The sequence below is a fragment of the Capra hircus genome, chromosome 8, assembly GCF_001704415.2.
Source record: "Capra hircus breed San Clemente chromosome 8, ASM170441v1, whole genome shotgun sequence".
Taxonomy (NCBI): Eukaryota; Metazoa; Chordata; class Mammalia; order Artiodactyla; family Bovidae; genus Capra; species Capra hircus.
Window position 1 is genome coordinate 52,534,890 of NC_030815.1, and position 15,243 is coordinate 52,550,132.

At 40.8% G+C, this 15,243-nt stretch overlaps 1 protein-coding gene across 6 annotated transcripts in view; it reads right to left on the minus strand.

The window, feature by feature from the left end:
- Positions 1-15,243, minus strand: part of PRUNE2 (prune homolog 2) — a 301,538-nt gene that overhangs the window by 33,071 nt on the left and 253,224 nt on the right. For 4 of the 6 annotated variants that reach the window (XM_013965997.2, XM_013965993.2, XM_013965996.2 and 1 more), the window contains exons 11-13: positions 12,680-12,880; positions 5,673-5,846; positions 3,011-3,019 (exon numbers count right to left, since the gene is read on the minus strand). In XM_013965997.2, coding sequence (XP_013821451.2) covers positions 3,011-3,019; positions 5,673-5,846; positions 12,680-12,880 — 384 coding nt within the window. The remainder of the gene's footprint in view (positions 1-3,010; positions 3,020-5,672; positions 5,847-12,679; positions 12,881-15,243) is intronic. The other 2 variants (XM_005683795.3, XM_013965995.2) reach the window with 1 other exon arrangement.

The following is a 15,243-nucleotide window of genomic DNA, read 5'->3' on the forward strand; positions in this document are numbered from 1 at the left end:
GTAAGCCAGAAAGAAAAACACCAATACAGTATACTAACACATATATATGGAATTTAGGAAGATGGCAATGACGACCCTGTATGCAAGACAGGAAAAAAGACACAGATATGTATACCAGACTTTTGGACTCAGAGGGAGAGGGAGAGGGTGGGATGATTTGGGAGAATGGGAATTATAACATGTACACTGTCATGTAAGAATTGAATCGCCAGTCCATGTCTGACATAGGGTGCAGCTTGCTTGGGGCTGGTGCATGGGGATGACCCAGAGAGATGTTGTGGGGAGGGAGGTGGGAGGGGGGTTCATGTTTGGGAACGCATGTAAGAATTAAAGATTTTAAAATTTAAAAAAAAATAAAAAATTATAAAAAAAAAAAAAAAAGAATCTGCCTACAATGCAGGAGACCCAGGTTTGACCCCTGGTTCAGAAAAATTCCCTAGAGAAGGGAATGGCTACCCAATCCAGTATTCTCACCTAGAGAATTCCATGGACAGAGAAGCCTAGCAAGCTACAGTCCATGGGGTTGCAAAGAGTCAGACACGATTGAGTGACAAACACTTTTCACATTATAGGGGTCCCAGAAGGAGAAGAGAGAGAGGGAGGGCCTGAGAAAATATTTGAAGAGAAAATAGCCAAAAACTTCCCTAATATGAAAAAGGAAACACTCAGAGTCCAGGACGTGCAGAGAGTCCCATACATGATAAACCCAAGAAGGAACACTCAAAGACACATATTAATCCAACTGACAAAAATTAAAGACAAAGAGAAAATATTAAAAGCAACAAGGGAAAAGCAATAAACAAAATACAAGGGAATCCCCATTAGGTTATCAGCTGATCTTTCAGCAGAAACTGCAATCTAGAAGGAACTGGCAGCATTATTTACAGTGGTAAAAGGCAAAATCTATAATGAAGAATACTCTACCCAGCAAGGCTTGTTCAGTAGAGAAATCAGAAGTTTTATAGACAAGCGAAAGTTGAGAAAATTCACCACCACCAAACCCATGTTACAACAAATGCTAAAGGAACTTCTCCAGGCAGAAAAGAAAGGGCCAATACAAGAAGCAAGAAAATTACAAATGGAAAAGCTCACCAGTAAAGACAAACATACAGTAAAGGTATGAAATGATCCACACACAAATAATATAACAAAACCAGCAACTGTAAGGAGAGGACAAATGCAGGATATTGGAAATGCATTTGAAATTAAGAGACTAGCAACTTAAACCAACCTTGTGTATGTATATATATATAGAGAGAGAGACTGCTATATCAAAACCTCATAGTAACTGCAAACCAAAAATCTACAATAGATTAACACACAAAAAAGAAAAAATAATCCAAATACAATACTAAAGATAGCAATCTAATCACAAGAGAACAAAAAAGGAAAGAAAACCTACAAAAACAAATCCAAAGCAATTAACAAGATAGCAATAAGAACATACATATCAATAATAATTTTAAATGTAAATGGATTAAATGCTCCAACCCAAAGACATAGACTGGCTGAATGGTTACAAAAGCAAAGCATGTATAAATGCTATCTACAACAGACCTACTTCGGCTCTTGAGGACACATATAGACTGAAAGGAAAAAGGTATTCTATGCAAATGAAAATCAAAAGAAAGTGGAGAAGCAATCAATACTGATAGACAAAATAGACTGTTATGAGAGAAAGATGGACAATACATAATGATCAAGGGATCAATCCAAGAAGATGTAACAGCTGTAACTATATATACACCAAATGCACGAGCAACTCAATATGTAAGGCAAATGCTAACAGCCATAAAGGAGAAATTGACATGTATGCACTGCTATGTTTAAAACAGACAACCAATGAAGACCTACTGTCTGGCACAGGGAACTCTACTCAATATTCTGTAATAACCCATTTGGGAAAAGAATCTGAAAAAGAACATGTATCACTGAATCACTTTGCTATACACCTGAAATTAAGACAACATTGTAAATCAACTATAATAAAAATGAAAATTAAATTTAAAAACTTTAAATGTAAATGTCAGGCTCCAGGGTGTCAGGATCATTTCGAGATTGTGACTGCTCAGTTTGTTTGATTTCTTTTTCTATTTCTAGAGAATTTCTAAGAATGTCTTTTTTTTTTTTTTAAGGAAAGACTGAGGTTTATAAACTACTTCAGAAATGATCTTAAATGACAATTCATCTCTTTTTGTTACTGCTGTCTGTCCTTGGAATGTTGTAGTAATGCGTTTGCTTGAGTTTATTTAGCCAAAGGAATACTGAATGGTCAACTTACCATGTCCTTATCAGTGACTAAGTTGGGAATGGCTCTTTCTATAGAAATCACTGACATTGACAAATGATGGATTTTGCATTTGTGGGCAGAGGATTTGTAGGAAGAGAAGAGGCAAAAGAAAGGGAAGGCAATGAGGAGATGTAGTGTGTAAGGAAGGAAAGAGAAAAAGAAAGATCTTGTCATGAAAGTTTTCCTTCTAAACCGAGAGCCATGCCATCACTGTCAGGCTTTGGAGCCATTCCAGACAGCGACTGCTGGCAAAGTGCAATAACGTGAATGAATGGGACCATTTGAATTTTGTTCTTTGCCAGTGCCTCCAAGGAGGTCAGCTAATCCAGTTTCTATGCTAAATATGCAGCTTACTCAAGTGAAGTTCCCTGTCAGCGAGTGCAGAGTGCAAGTGAAGTTTGGCTTTTTAGACCATGTATTTTATCAGACTTTCTTCTCAATAATAGTGAGGTGAATTCAGAGTGTATGTGCTGAGGTGTGTGAGCTATCCCACCGTGGTGTCTCCTGGGACCCTCAGAAGCAACGATGCAAACCTTACCTGAGGCAGGACAGAGAGGCATGAAAGGGACGGAACACAAGTTTGCTGGCCAGCAAATGGAATGGAGAGAGAAGGAAAGATGCCACAGGCGTGACCAAAACATACACACACACACACCAGCCTGCAACTCTTCTCCTCAACCTTTCCAGGGTCATTTGTCCAGCAACACGGCAGAGGGTTACCTGAGTCTCCTATAATGAATGAGAAGTAAAAACACAAGACAGGAGGCTCCTCGTTACAACGTGTTGGCATGAGTGCCCTTGGCTATTTAATTGTGTTCCCTGCTTCAGGTTCCAAAATGCCAGTTCTAGCCTCAAAGTGACCCCACACTGTGAGCTAATCCAAACCACCCAGACCTCTCCTTGCTTTTCTGTATAAGCAGATAGCAGGATTGTTACTCGTGGGCTTGCAGGAGGTGACACTGGCTTTGAGATCACCCTTTTCTTACTGAGGAAGTAACCAAGGCCCAGGAGAGTCAAGTGATGACCAAGGTCACAGTGTGAGTGGTGCTTGAACTCTGTTCTTCTCTACTGTGTACAGGGACTCTGGCCACAGCTCATATGAAGTCACCAAAGCTGAAGGCTGAGTTATTTGTTCAGATACTGCTCTCACACACAGATATTCCCAACTGGCGCAGACACTTGCAGGGCCTGGCTTTGCAGCAGACCTCAGCAGTGCTTTTAATCACTCCCAGCTAGCTGTCCAGAGCACTGGACAGCTGGCACTTTCTTTCTGGCCTGAGTGAGAAAACATTCTCATAGCAAAGTGCCAGACACCAAAATGACATTTCTGTTTGCTCTGGGCGCTGCTTTTTAAATGCTCATCAGAAGCCAGGGTGACAAATTCAATGGACTGAGAACTAGGGAGTGTCATCATTAGGTCTGAGAAAGTGATATGAGTTTCCAAGACAGCAAAGCTTTGGCAAATTCAGAAGTAACGTGTGAAGTGTCTTTACCTACAGAGCAAAAGGCTGGTCAGGGTCGAGAAAGGGGTGGCATCTCGCTCATGATCTGCTGGGTGCAGCCAGAGGCACATCATGCAGGTCGGCACCTGGAGAAGGCCGAGGCAGAGCCAGGCAGAGAGGGAAGGCAGCCTTCTCTCTCCAACAAACCAGACGGTCACACAGACAAATAAGGAGCTCACAACACGGAACGGAGAGGAGCAAGTGCCAGTGGGAGGGGGTGGCAGGGAGGAAGGGCACTGCAAACCAGGTTATCCCTGAGCTAGCAGGTGTTTTTGCAAAGAACATGATGGGCAGAGGCAGTCGCTTTTTTGGACTCCAGTGTGCTGACGATAATCACTCTATCCTGATTCAGGCAATAGAACCATGGGCTCCATCCACCCAGCTTCACTGTGGTTGAGAGAATAAGCAGGCCAGTCTGCTGAGCTAATGAGAACTTGGCCTTATGAAAGCACAGGAGCCATGAGCCTGCCTTCCTTACCACAAAGAGACTACTAATTTATGACCTGAGTGGTAAAAATGTACAGGGAGTGTCACTGGGCGACTTTGATTCACTTTGACACACTTTTCCACATTTCTTCTACTTTTTACAGGCTAGTTTATAGTAGCCTTTGTTTTCTTTCTTTTTTTTTTCTAACAAACAAACAAATCAAAATTACCTGGTGGTGTAAAGGATCTTCTGGGAAAATCTAGATAATTTCGGATTGTGGTTTTCATTAGAAGAACAACAGGATTGACTCTATGGCCAGGTGCCTGTCATTTTGAGCAAGATTAAGCCTGTTCTCATTCCAAAGGCCTGTGGGCAAGGTCCTTCTCAGAGGAGCTCTCACAGGGCCATGTTACCATTTCAGCTCAAATATTGAAAAAGGAAGGTCGGGGCCAGGAACACCCATAGGCGTTTCCCTTCTCTGTCATGGGTGGGAGCCCTGGGTGGTCTTGATACATGGAGGGAGCAATGATTGGGGCAGAAAGGGGGAAATCTGTGGTGAAGGGGACTTGGAAGGAAAAAGCAAAACATCCTTCTACTTGATAGGAAACCAAAGCTCGAGGTTTAATGCAGTGCCAAGACACTTATTCCCCTGTCCTTGTTAAGGAAGACAGAACAATTGCCTTGTCAGCTTTCACTTTTCCTAGAATAGCTGAGTGGTTAGGGTGATGCCTCAGGGCTGCAGGAGAGTTGTGCATGCAGCAGCAGCAAAAAAAAAAAAAAAAGCCTCCAAAGCCACTTATATTTTCTGAAGTTGACAATGTTCAATGTGTCATTTGTGCTCATGTTATTTATTTTTTTTGTGTGAGTCCAAAATTCAGGCTCCTGTTGTTCCAAAACAGCAGTGAAAATATGAAACAGAGCTTTTTCTCTCCCTTGTCCCTCATGAAGCAGGTGGAGGCTGTGGCTAGAGCAAGCTACTGTCAGGCACAGAGGTAATGGAGTTTATAGAAAAGCAAACTTTATGTGAGGGTAGGGTGGGGAAGGGACCAGCCTGAGTCTCATAGATTTCCTAAAGCTTCTGAAGAGGATTCAAAAGATTGTTCTGGAATTAAAAGCACCTCTTACTGCAGGCCATGTCAAAAACAGACTTGAAAACAATTCAGTTAAAACCCTACAAGCAATCCACAGGAATTCCATACAGACGCTATTGAATTGGACAACTGTGGCTTTCAAGAAATTTGCACAGAAGATGACAGCTATCATATGTGGTATGAAAGGCATCTTTCACCTTGGAAAGTTACTTTTGTGTAGTAGGCTTTCCAGTGTTCACTGAATTGCATATGAATAATACACACAGTTCTACAGTGCCCTGAATGTTGACTGTCTAATGGCATCAACATTGATAGGGATGTCATGCTGCAGAGAACCCTAGTTTGGTTTTGAGCTCCACTACCTCCATGAGAAATGACTCTCCTGTAGGGCTCGATGACCTTCATGTCAATCCGCTGCTCCTGTTCTCCAATCACCACGGTCCTCCACAGCCGGTTGTCCTCCCGCTCCTCTTCCGCTGTATATTCTGGAATACACTCCGACTCTTGGCCAGAATCTTTGTTGCCTGTGGAATCCTCTGTAAATGAAGCACAGAGCAAGGATGAATGGGCAGGATCTCTACAGGTGAGGCAGTTCAACAAGTAGCTACCTCCTGGCAGGCTCAACCTGATGAACTCCTTGTCCTGTACAGCTCCCAGCAAGCTTGACACCATCCTGACTTCATCAGGGACACTCAGTGAGGCCTTCCGGATTGACAGACTGCATGACCAATCCATTGGTAAGGCTAAGCTGAGGGTGGGGATAGGAAAAGGGCTGGAGCTGTCTTGTGTCTGTAGTGGTCAACATGGGGATAGACTGGGTGCTAACTCCTCCCTTGATGATACAGGTTGAGGCCTGTGGTCTTTCTGATGGTGTGCAAAGCTATTATTCATCAGGCCTTATTTTCCTTGGGTCACATTTATTGGTGTAACCTGAGTGCTCAGAGTGCTCTGGGGCCCCTCAGCTCAGTAGCTTGATGATTCTGCCAGCCTAGACCTGTACTCTAAGACTCTAACAATGGGCTTGAACCTTCTCTATTGGGATCATATCTGGAGATTAATTTGATATAACTTCTTATAAGTTTTTCAAAATATGCTACACAAAGATTTTACAGTAAGTGAAAAACAACCTTATAAACCAGAAGTGCTCCAAGCCCCCAAATTCACAAGACTCTTACTTGTGGGTGCCCAAGGTAATGAAAAAGCCCACTGAGCATTCTTGGGGAAACATTTATTACTCACTGTTGTGCATCAAAAAAAAGCAACTATATTTAGCTTTTTTAAATAATAAGCAACAATTGCTTCCCTTTTTACTTCAAGTACTAGTAGAATTTCACAATGGTTATTCTTTGTATGTTTATGTAATTTGGTAATAAAGGCTTATTTATAGTTTTCACAATAATTCTGTGAGGTGTTATCATTCTTAACTGTCCATTTCATAAGAAATTGCCTTTGATTTACACCACACTTGCATCCTTTCAATGGCACTTTGATAGCAGTATCAGCAATATTTATTAAGCATCTACCAAATTACCAGGCACAGAGGAGATGTAGTGGCAGACATGAAACCAGTGCAAAAACTCTGAAGCAGTTACCTCAGATCACAGAATCCGGAAGGAAATATAATCGAGCCCTTACCTTTGCAACTCTTCTAAGCTATCATACTGCACCCTGAATGTGTAATTGTCTCAGTCTCATTTATTTTACTATAAGGCGGTGAGCTCCTTGGGCTAAGGAATCATGCCAATTTCATCTTTAACATCTGCCTCCACCAACCCACTTCACACTCAGCTTGGAAACCTGCACAGAGTTTTCAGTAGAACTTGGGAAGGTGAGTGAGTAAATAAAGCTTGGACAAGTTCCTGGAAATACAGGTAATCTGTAAGGGAGCCACAACAGGACTGTTATGTTCCAGAAGATGTCACAAGACAGATTCAAACATGTCTAATTACCTGTGACTTAGCATAGCAAAGTGAAGCCCAGTTGGGAAGCAGTCCTAGCTGCTTCTGCCAACACCAATAGCTACCACCACCTACAGAGCCTGGCCTCACTCTGGCTTTCTCCGCATTCCCACCAGTGCTCGCTGCTTACTCAGGACAGGAAACTAGCAACCTTGGCTTCAGATTAAGCACTGTGTCTCTTGTCCAAGTCCATCCATCTGGACTCCCTATCTGAGATCCCTTCCAGCTCTCCTCCTCCCACTTGAGTTAGGGCCCTTGAATGCCCCGCACAGCTCCCCTTCCCAGAACCCTGTCTTCCCACTTGTCTCTGTTCTCTCAGACCTCTGGGCGCAGATGTGGTTGTCTTCTGAGGTTCCAGTATACACCTGCTCTTATCTACATTGTAGGCATCATCGCCAACACCTCTTTACCCTGTTTGGGACCTCCTTTCCCCACCTCTTTTGATTGATGTAAATTAAATAAGGAGTTCTATAATAGCTAGGGGTACAGTACACTCTCTTAAGGTGTTGAATTCTAGAAGTCAACAATATAAGCTAGTAGGAAAGGTACATTGTTCTTCTCCCTTGAATTAACAGTATCTTCCTGATCTTAATACTTCTTCTGCTACAACTATAAATTGCCATCTTTCCCCCGCCATCATTTTCTCACTATTTGCAGAAGTTTCAGGGCTCATTTAAATCTCTGTCCCTAGGCCCTCCAAATTTAGTGTTTGGTCTCGCTCTCATCACTAAGAAAGGCTTGAGTTTCTTTGTCTTCTTTTCTGAATAATAAGCTTTTCTCCCTTGCTGCTTGCTGTTGAAGTCAATTAGCCCTGGTACACAAGGGAGAAGTCATCTTGAACATTTTCTTTCGGTCTTTGATGAGATGATTTAGTACACAGGCTCTGAATATCCTGTGCTGAAAGATCACAGTGAGGAATCTACTGTCGATGATCATACGAACCATTGGAAGATGAGGTCAGCTGTGGCCTCCAGCAGGGACATACATCTGTAAAGGGGACTTGGTCTCTATGCTGTGCCCTTGCACTGATAATGGGAATAATCTGAAAATGCCCTCAAAGACATTCATTATGTTTGAACTTCTAATCTTTTTAAGCCAAAGAGCCGCGCCCCCACCCCCCCCCATTTGTATCATCTTTAGAAATCATTCCCAGGAAGAAAATGAGTTTAGATATTATTATTCATGACATATTTGATCACTAACATAGGCATAGTTAATAATATATGAATCTTGAACATACTATGTATTAATCTAGACTACTGAACCTAGGTTGAATGTTTACTAATTTGTAGGAGTGCTTCCTCAATGACACTTCAAGACATGTTTAATATTATGCTAAATACCCAAGGAGATTTATTAACTAGTTTTTAATTTTCATTCTTAATATACCTTTCATCTCTCTCTTTTATTGCTACTTAGTATCAAATGTGTATCCAGGTATTGTTGAGTTAGAAGCATATATAGTTTTAGGGGGAGGGAGCTTTTAAAGGAAAATAATCTTTTTTTTTTTTTTCAAATTGTTCAAAAGCATATGAACATATCTCTACAGACTTTTCCTGACAGAATGAAGCTTCATCTTCTGTCAGTATCACAAATTGAGAAAATACTTTTTTCCTGTCGAAGTATGGTTCAGTCCAGTTGGAAAGAGCAGAGCTGGGATTCAAACAGGCTTTCTCCATTCTCCTTGCTATTGCTAGTGTTGTGAAGGTAAAGTTGCTCAGTCGTGTCTGACTCTTAGTGACCCCAAGGACCACAGCCTACCAGGCTCCTCCGTCCATGGGATTTTCCAGGCAAGAGTACTGGAGTGGGGTGCCATTGCCTTCTCCGGCTAGAGTCCTAGGCACATCTTTTTCCCAGGTGACAAGAGTAACTTTCTGATGGTCTTCCCACTTTCATCTTTTCATACTCCACCCCCTGCCCCCCACTCCATTTGAACTTTTTGTTAGAGGAAAGACATCCTGTACACAATTAAGAAAGTCTTTAAAGTTCTTTAGAACAGGTATGTAGTTAATTGGAATGTGAAAACTCAGCACACAAAAATATAAGGAAAAATCATCTTTTCAGACCACATCACCATTATCATGTAAGGCTGCTTGTGGGTAAAACAGAATAAGCTCCACACTGGACTGGTTTATAAGCAGAGTTAAAACAGGGAGTTGATTTCATAAGCTGGTTGCCTGCAGGCTGTGAAAATAATGACCACAGAAACGGAAGTTAAATGAAGTGACTACCTGATTATCTGGAAAAAATGTGAGGCTACCTTACTCACACAGGAAACTGTCCATCATTAGGGGTTAGTTTTAGAAAAGATAAACGAGGTCACTAAACATTGCTAGGAGCCTAGGAAGAAAACATACATGAGCACATGGATGTTTCTTACAGCGTTCTTACCAGAAATATTCAGGCTAAAGTTCTTTATCATTTTTCCATTTCCCTTACAAAATGCCTTTGCTAAGATCTGAATTATGGTAAAAATAATTCTGTGGTCAGTTTGAAAACAGAAATATGTCATCATAATTTTTTCTGACCTTTGGATATTTTTAAGTTTATAGTATTGGTTTAATAAAGTATCTTTACAAAAGCTGAGCTCCCTTATTAAAAAAAAAAAAAGACTAATCTGTTAAATCCTTCACCATCTACATATTTCTGATATCTTTGGCATTTATAAATATCAAAGGACATCAAGCCCCCATTATATCATCCTTTGAATGGTATTTTCCAACTATTCGGACACAATTATTAAAGAAAGTTGCTTGCAAGAGATGACCAACTTAACACCTTTTGATAATGAGCTTCAGAATTTCTTCCATAAGCAAAATCACACCATGGGGCAAATAATCTGGCATCAATGTTTGGTCATCAGCTACTGACTGAAACAGGCAAATGGTGTGAACATCCTTCAAGCACTTGGGAAACTAAGGGCCCTCAAGTCACCCCAAAATGGTGGGATTAAAAGAGCATGTAAATGTGAAGGTGGGTCATTAGGCTTGACTTCAGGTATGCTATCCTAACATAGAAAAAGACCTTCCTGTTCATTGTTAGTATATTTGTGGAAAAGGAGCATGGCCCAGGAGTTGCAGACAACAACTCAAGTTTTGTGCTGGCTCTGACATTTACTAGCTATGTGACTTTAGGTGAATCACTAAACCTCTGAGGGTAACATAATACCTGTTCACAGAGTTGACATGAGGATTAATACAGTGAATATTTATAAAGCAGCTGGCGCAGATCCTTGACACACAGCAAGCACTAAGAAAAGTGTTCATTAAATAAAATTAATTACTGACCAAACACTTTTAAAACCCTGTGACTTAAAAACTCCAGTTTTGTTTAGAATCTATATGCCTAGTTAGAACACTCACATAAGAAACAAAAACAACAAAACCATGCAGCTTTCAAGCACTACTTTCATACTTTGAGACTCTAATACACATTAGATTCCTTTATAGTCAGTGATCTATGTCTGCATTATAAAATATAGCTATTCAGATATACTTGGGGTTTCAACATTTATGCTGTTGTTTATTTAAAATGGTGACTGAACATACTCCTTTCATGTGAAAATCAAGGTGGACTTTAAAATTCAACTTACACTAAAATTCTCTTCTTTAAGACCTAAAAGCAGGGTTGTGGCTGTTAAACTGGTTCTTTCAACATAACTATGTCGACTAAATAGAAAGAACTATGTCAGCAAGTGGCAGCTCTAATTACCAGTTCGCTCAGCCACCACCACTTGGCTTGACAGTTTTACTATTTATAAAAATAAAAGGTTCAGATGTGGGGTGACATGGTTCCCCAGGGCAACAGAGAAGTACAGGGGGAGGAGAGGGAGGGGTCCGCAGGGTCATGCCACAGCTGTCTTCTCTGAGATTTTAAGTCAATGCATGATTTTTACACTTGAAGGTTTATTAGCAGGAAAGGGCCTGGGACAGCTGGAGGCAGCTGGAAAGGACGGAGTGGCTGAGGAAGAGTGTCTGAGATGAAAGAAAAGAATAGGAAGTCAAGACCTTTCACCTCCTATTTGTGTATTTCAACTCACAGGGTCAAATATCTCGATAACTATATGAATCTAAGAACATGATAAAATGCAATATCAAATCTCTACTTAAACATAATAAACTATAACGTAAGTAGTTTAGCTACATCCTGTTCTCTTAGCATGAGGAAATAAAGCTTTCCACACTGTGAAAGCCGGCTCTGAGTCTAGGGCTGGTTGTGAATGTAGCCCTGGTTGCTCAGTGACCGTTGCTTGAGTTAATTAAGTAATTTGAGGTTACTCTCCTAATTTCCTAGTTACGTTTTTCTATGAAGGAAACTGCTGGAATTAGCATGGCTCTAAAAGTCAGGGCATCTGTTCAATTGTGGTATTTCTTTTTTTTACTAATTTTCACAATATATCAAAGCAGTAGATATAGCCAGGATTCTCTTACTTTCAAATCCAAATTTACAAAGTCAAAGAATGCCACCCTGTAAAGCTGAAACTACATGATGCCATTTTTTAAAGCAAATTCTGTGTATATATTTCTTAACAAAAGCAATTTCATTGAGCAAGAGAAAGAACTGGTAATCATAGAATATAATATGATATAATATAGTAAGTCATATAATAAGACTGGTAATCATATCAGGAATGCCCAGGTTTGATAAACAAGTTTTTAAACTTCTGACTTTTTATTCTCCCTCCACCACACCCTACCCCATCCCTCCTTCCTTCCTACTTTATTGGTGATATAGCACCAAGCATAAGACAGTCTCTGGCCTCATGGAGCAGACATTCTAATGGGAAGAGAAAGATAAGTGAGATCCAAACAGTTAAATTATATGATTTCAATTAGTGTGACACATGGAAAATAAAATTAATACTGAGGTAGAGTGTGACCAGATGGTGGGGGTAGCGTGGATACACAGAGGTCAAGGAAGGCCTCTCTGAGGAGGTGACATCTGATAAAGATCTGAATAAAAACAAGGAACCACCCATGTAGAATGTGTGGGAAAGAACATTCCAGACCATGGGAGGTTGTACAGAGAAATTGTTAAGCTCTATTTTTCCACTTCAAGTTTTATCTTCCAGATTAAATTCTCTTTCTCTGCAAACCCAGTCCCAATTTTCTTATGACACAGAATGTAACAGTTTTCTCCCAATCTCAGCCAAACATAAGGTCTGGCATAGAGCAGGGGTTTGACAAAGGCGTGATGGTTGTGTATGCTGTGAACCACACCTGTTCTGTCCAGATCTAAACCATCAATCATGACCACTTATGACCTGAGATACAAACAGAAGCTTCTAGAAAGCACAAAAAAGCAGCCAGCAGCAACACAATGGGAGGTTTGTTCCTAATGCCACTTAGATGCCATTAGATATGATTAGATAATCTTTCACTTAACTTCCGCCTGCCAACTTGGCAACTTACCATGGCCAGTGTACTCGAAAGAATCTGCTTCATCAGGAGTCTCAAGTTCATCCACATTGATATCAATCTCATCCGGACTGTCCAAGTTATCATCAGAGAGAACAGACCCTTCACTTTGATCCAGAGACAGATTGATATTTGGGGCTGTGAGTTTGATTCTCCGAGGATGAGTGCTATCAAGATCCAGAGAATTAGGAGGTTCTAAAGAAGATAAAGAGCAGCAGTAAGTGTTAGACCATCATACACAGGACTGCCAACAGTGGGTGTGGCCCCAGTGGAAAACAATTTTAAGGCCCTTTCAGCAAAGGCTCCACCTGCTAAAAGTTTTTACTTAGGGTTTGGACCCCTTGACCAGTAGGCCTCAGTACTGGCTTGCTCCAGTCACATCAGCTCTGGTCATGCAGAAATAGGAAGTGAGAGTCATTGCTAAATGGGCAAAGATCTAGTCTTGAGACGGAGAAGGCACCCTACTCCAGTACTCTTGCCTGGAAAATCCCATGGACGGAGGAGCCTGGTGGGCTGCAGTCCATGGGGTCACGAAGAGTCAGACATGACTGAACGACTTCACTTTCACTTTTTACTTTCATGCATTGGAGAAGGAAATGGCAACCCACTCCAGTGTTCTTGCCTGGAGAATCCAGGGACGGGGGAGCCTGGTGGACTGCCGTCTGTGGAGTCACACAGAGTTGGACACGACTGAAGCGACTTAGCAGCTAGTCTTTAGAACTGCCCTGTTCAGGTTTTAAAACCTGACACTGACATAATATTGGATTACATTTTTTATAATGCTTATTAAGAGACACAATTAAGCTTTACACATAACTTATAATGATTCAAGTAGACTTTATTCCTGTGGAATAGAGGATATGAACTTTATCTGTTATGTTTACAGATACTCCCCACATACATCTCTTTAGTTCCTGACAACTCTGTTATGAATTTTCCTTGGCTGGCATTCTTTCTTTTTTCAAAAAAACCGAGGCATCCTCCCAGATTACATTCCTTGGTCAAGCAGTCATTACTTCTTATGCCAATATTGCCTGACACTGGTTCTTGTACCATAGTGATAGTCTCCTGGTGTAAGGCTCATGGAATTAGCTCCCTGTAATATGCATCTTGTTGTTCAAGTGCCTTTCACTTATCAGAAGCAGAGCTGGAGAAGTAATCTTTACCCAAGTTGATCCCAGCTAAACAATGGTACAGAGACACAGTAACAATAAAAATTTCAGGATTCCCTATAACAAAAGGTTTTGAAGGCCATCTAATATACCTGTCAATTCTCCAGTTCTGACTCTGGTCTTGTCCCAAGGAAGCTAACACTGTTTCTTTGTCATTAAGATTTTTTTCTGTATAGAACAACACCTAAACTGTGTTCCATGTAATATCTTTATGTATTACTTGGGAAAAAAGTTTCTATTGACCAATAAGTTTGTAAAACATTGAGGGGCTTCCCTGGTGGCTCAGATGGTAAAGAATATGCCTATAGTGCAGGAGACAGCATTCGATCCCTAGGTCGGGAAGATCCCCTGGAAAAGGAAATGGCAACCCACTCCAGTATTCTTGCCTAGAGAATTCTATGGACAGAGGAGCCTGACAGGCTACAGTCCATGGAATCAGAAAAAGTCGGACATGACTGGCTGATTAACACACTTGTTGACTAGTAAGTTTGTAAACATTAGGATTCCACAGGGATTCTCAGAGGTGTGCTGTCCAAAAAACATTTTTGTGATGGTAGAAATGTTATATATATGGCTTCTAGGCACTTGAAGTTAGTGCAATTGACAAACTGTATGTTTCAAGTTGATTTTAAATTTTTATTAACTTTAATAGCCACATGTGGCTAACAGCTACCCTACAGGACAATGAAAGCTTTAGCACCTTTATTATTCAAAAGTGAATTGTGGGATTGAGATTAACATGTACACACCACTGTATATAAAATAGCTAATTAACAAAGATCTCCTGTATAGCACAGGGAATTCTATTCACTATTCTGAATAACTTCCATGGGAAAAGAATCCGAAAAAGAATGGATTATGTTTATGCATAACAATCACTTTGCTACATACCTGAAACTAACACAACATTGTAAATCAACTACACTCCAACATAAAATAAAAATTAAATTTAAAAAGCGAATTGTGGGAATTCCCTGATGGTCCAGTGGTTAGGGCTCTGCACTTCCACTGAAGGAGACCAGGATTCGATCCCTGGTGAGGGAACTAAGATCCCACAAGCCACACAGCATGGCCAAAACTTAAAAAAAGAGAAAAGAGAGAGAACTGGGAATCTGAACAGTGGAGTAGAGTGGAGCAGTGGCTCCATGCTTACTCTGCCACAGAGCACTTAGGAACAGTTATGTCACGTGATTAGCACTTTGAAGAATATACTTTAAATACCTGGACAGAAAAAAAAAGATTGGCTCCCTACTTTTTCAATTCTAGGCTTGACTAATAATCTCAAGATTCAGGATCTAGGTAAGATCCTATAGCTGGTATAGTGCAAAGGAGAGAACCTAGTACAAAGTGGGAGTCATACAGGTTGCAACTAAAAACTTTAAATTC